General features: G+C 40.7%; 1 protein-coding gene across 1 annotated transcript in view; it reads left to right on the top strand.

The window, feature by feature from the left end:
- The window catches only part of LOC116685682 (extracellular calcium-sensing receptor-like), an 8,376-nt gene that overhangs the window by 631 nt on the left and 3,405 nt on the right, over positions 1 to 4,340 (top strand). Inside the window, 1 exon segment of the mRNA XM_032510616.1 lies at positions 1 to 370. This exon segment is cut by the window's left edge and continues 206 nt beyond it. Within this exon segment, the coding sequence (XP_032366507.1) occupies positions 1 to 370 (370 nt within the window).

Raw genomic sequence — 4,340 nt, 5'->3', positions numbered from 1 at the left:
ATCTGTCTAGAGTACTCTGTAGCTTTCTTTAAAACAGATCCACCTGACAAAATTAAAAAGATAATTGACATTATCAAGGCTTCCACTTCCAAGGTGATTGTCACTTTCCTCTCCCCCACTGATATTATTGCGTTAGTACAACAGCTGTTTCTACACAACCTGACTGGTTACCAGTGGGTAGGCACTGAGGCCTGGATCTCTGATTCCCAAACTGCAGCTATGGATAGGCATCACATGCTAGATGGTGCCATAGGCCTGTCCATCCCCAAAGCACATGTCAGTGGAATGAGAGAGTTCATGTTGGATGTGAAGCCGCTCAATTCATTTAGTAATGAAATGTTTTTAGAGTTTTGGGAGACATTATTTAACTGTAGTTCAAACAGTCAAACTCTCCAGCAGAGAATCAGAAGAATGTACTGGCCATGAAGATCTGACTGGAGTACAAAACAGCTTCACTGATATGTCGCTCATGCCTATCTTTTACAATGTCTATAAAGGGGTATGCTGGGCCCATGCACTTCATAATATTCTCGCTGAACAACACCTGTAACACAAGGTGCAGCTAAATCCATTTACGGTGAGTAGCACATCAACATTTCATATAGTTTTAAACTAAGTCACATTAACAAGAAAATGTTTCAATTCTGAAAATAAATGATGATTGTCATCTTTTATATAATGCTATTGAGCCAATAGGCCTGCGTGTTTATAGGTAATGGTATGAATACATGTCTCATAGATTTTACAACAGATAAAAACATTCAGTTCAAACTAAGGAAGGAGATATGTTTACTTTAGAGAATGGAGACCTAGCAGCAAAGTTGAATTATAAACTGGCAGCAACCCAGAACATGGCATTGTGACTTTGTCACAGTTGGTCTTCATGATGCATCTCTACCTGCAGAGAAAAAACTGCATCTGGAAAATAAGTCTTTAATTTGGGCACGAAACACAACAGGTAGTCAAATTGTGATCACTGTAATTGTTAACAGTTTATGTCAATGCTACAGTTGTATTAGTTATAGTTTTTGTATCTAATGCTTGGTTTTCAGCATAAATTAATAGAAGCTTGCAAAGAAAACTCCTGTGAATACCAATATATTTTTCTAGTGTTTTGTTCATACAGGTGCTTTGTCAGTTTGCAGTGAGAAATGTCCTCCAGGAACTCGCAAGGTTCTCCAGAAAGGAAAGCCTGTCTGCTGCTATGACTGTTTAAGATCGCGCAGAAGGAGAAATGGCAACATTACAGGTGTGTTTTATTGATAAAATGTCATTAAAGTGTCAGCTCACTCAAATTACATAAATCCAGAGTATTTACTCAGTGGTTACTGAGCATGCAGATAGCTTTGGACCCTTTTGAGGTTTGGACATCTCTTCTCTGAACCTGCAATGACTGCTTTGAGAGGATGAAATGTGTTTGTGCAGAGGCCCTAAAAACGACAGGCCCTCAGGGTAACTGGAGATGCCGATTTTGTGACCATAATTTTTTTTCTTTAATTGTTTTCATCTTTGAGGATTTGAGATAGTACAGTCAAATTTGCTGCTATGACTGTTTAAGATGTGAGAGGGAGAAATGAGCAACATTACAGGTGTAGTGCTATTGATAAAATGTAATCAATGTCATTAAAGGGTCAGCTCACTCAAATTACATAAAATGCCTACAGTATTTACTCACTGGTTACTGAGCATGCAGATAGCTTTGGACTCAGCTTTTGAGGTTTGGACATCTCTCGAATCTGCTATGAGCTTTGAGAGGATGAAAATGTGTTGTGCAGCAGCCCTGAAAATGACGGGCCTCGGGTAACTGGCAGATGCCGATTTTGTGACAATAAATGTTATTCTTTTGATAAGTTTCCATCTTTGAGGATTTGAGATAGTACAGACCAAATTTGGAGTCCATCGGATGAAATCTCCAAGGAGTTTGTTAAAATAGTAGCCTTACTTTTAGGTATAGTTCTTTTGCCACTAAGGGCGCAATGCCAATATATATTGGCCTTCTATGTCCTCGGGTGGACTCTGATGAATCCTAAAAAGTTTGAGCCAATTGGACAATGTAACTCAAGTTCACACTCTCCTGCTTTGATGGGGAAACTCACAAATGACCGCCCACGGCCATGCCCTATGATGGAAAGTTTTTCTTTTAATACTTTTTCATCTGAAAGTCTTTAGATGGCGCAGACCAAATTTGAAGTCTAGCGATGAACTCCAAGATGAGTTTGTTTTAAGTACGATATGTCGAAATGGCCAAAAATGGAGGACTTCCTGTTGGTTTAGGATATGCCAATAAGTTTTTATGTATATCTTGACATGCTTCCTATGTGTACTACTATTTAGAGTCTACATAAACATACTGCTGGGGGTAAATTATTTAAGTTTGTAGAGGACGCTAGTGAGCAATTTTTGTGCGCCTTAAAATACCCTTAAAATACGTACATTAAAAAATGAGGTATTACTTATGCATCTTGTAAATTGAAATCTTTCATGATGATACCTGTCATGAGGCTATCAATTAACTGGTAATTATGTAGTTTCTGTTTGTATGCTATTTTTTCGATTCCATACCTGTGTGCGATGCCACCCTGAGTTCTGGTCAAGAGAAAGAAGAGATGCTTGTGTGAGAAGGAGGCGGAGTTTCATCATATGACGAGACTATGGGAGCGCTGCTCACTGCAGCATCCTTATTTGGAACATGCATCACTGCTGTGTGGCATTCATTTTCTTCAGGTACAGGAAAACTCTATTGTCAGGGCCAACAACTCTGAGCTGAGCTTCCTGCTGCTCTTCTCCTTGATCTGTGTTTCCTGTGTTCTCTGACTTCAAGGCGGCCCTCTGAGTGGTCCTGCAAGCGGCGACACACAGCATTTGGCATCACCTTTGTTCTCTGTATCTCTTGTGTCTGGGGAAAACTATAGTGGTGTTAATGGCTCTCGGGCCACACTTCCAGGTAGTAAGTTATGAAATGGTTTGGGCCTGCACAGCAGAGACTTACTGTTGTGGGCTTCACTGTTATACAAGTTATCATATGTATCCTCTGGTTAACAATTTTCCTCCTTTCCATTTAAAAATTTGATCAATCTAAGGACCAAATCATCTTAGAGTGTGCTCTGGGCTCAGCTGTAGGTTTTTGGGCTGTACTGGGTAGTAGGACTTCTGGCCATGTTATGTTTCATTTTGCTTTGCGCCGGAAACTGCTGATAATTTAATGAAGCCAAATTTATCACCTTAGCATGCTGATATTCTGCGCCGTCTGGATCACTTTTATCCAGCGTATGTCAGCTCTCCTGGGAAGTTCAGCGTTGCTGTGGAGATATTTGCTTTCTGGCCTCCAGTTTTGGACTGCTCTTTTGTATTTTCATTTCAAAATGGTTATATCTTACTGAAACCTGAGAAGAATACAAAAAGAACATGATGGGGAAGGATACCAAAATAATTATGGAACCCAAAATATAATAATACAAATAATGTGGTGACAAAAGCTTTTTTTATGACATTATAATCATTGTGAAGCAGACTGTCAGTAATTATCTATCTTAATTTTATTGAGGACTCCTTTGTTGTACTACTATAGTATTACTGTAGGGTGGGAAAAATTCCTGATGCATCACCGATACTCAGGCTTTAAAAACATTAATTCGTAGTAGTTTTATATACAGTACATTACAACATTATTGTTGCAAACACAGACACAACAGTGATCAGACATCTTAATTTACTAATGTTGAGCTGATTTGTTTCCCTGAATATATGAACTGGCCAGTATGATTTAACCTTGTTAGATTGTAAATGTGACATTGTACTACTTGTGTGTATAGTATATGTGTTTACACAATCATCACCGCATCCTACAATAAATACTGTAGCATGTTTTTTGCCACGTGCATATTTTGTTTCTTTAATTATTTGCCCTTTGATCATGATGCTGGCTTACTTCACACTTCATAATGCATTTACAACAGCAGCACATTGACGTCTATGATATACACGTTTTTGAAACGAAGGACCATTTTGTCTCTTCTCCCCTGTTCCTTGTTCTGTGTCTCTTTTGTTCGCCCAGTCTGGGAGTGCCTAGGACGCCCTAAGCGGTTTCTTGCCCTTTGTTCCCTGTGCCCCCCGGCCCGACCCCCCACCCACATGACAGATGCGGGGCCCAATCTTTTTCTGGCCCCCCCATCGACCTTTCTGGTTCCCCCATCCGGGTTCCCCCCTCCCCCCCGACGACCGACCGAACCTTCCCTACACTGTCGGGGGCCTCTTCTTCCCCCCCCCCCACCCCACCCCACCTTGTGTGAGCCCGGCTACGCTAACACTACCAACCCCTCCGGGGCCCCCAAGCGTCCCCC

Source organism: Etheostoma spectabile, chromosome 3 (assembly GCF_008692095.1).
Source record: "Etheostoma spectabile isolate EspeVRDwgs_2016 chromosome 3, UIUC_Espe_1.0, whole genome shotgun sequence".
In the NCBI taxonomy this organism is placed as follows: domain Eukaryota; kingdom Metazoa; phylum Chordata; class Actinopteri; order Perciformes; family Percidae; genus Etheostoma; species Etheostoma spectabile.
Note: the sequence above shows the minus strand (reverse complement) of the source record. Positions and strands in the feature narration are given on the sequence as shown.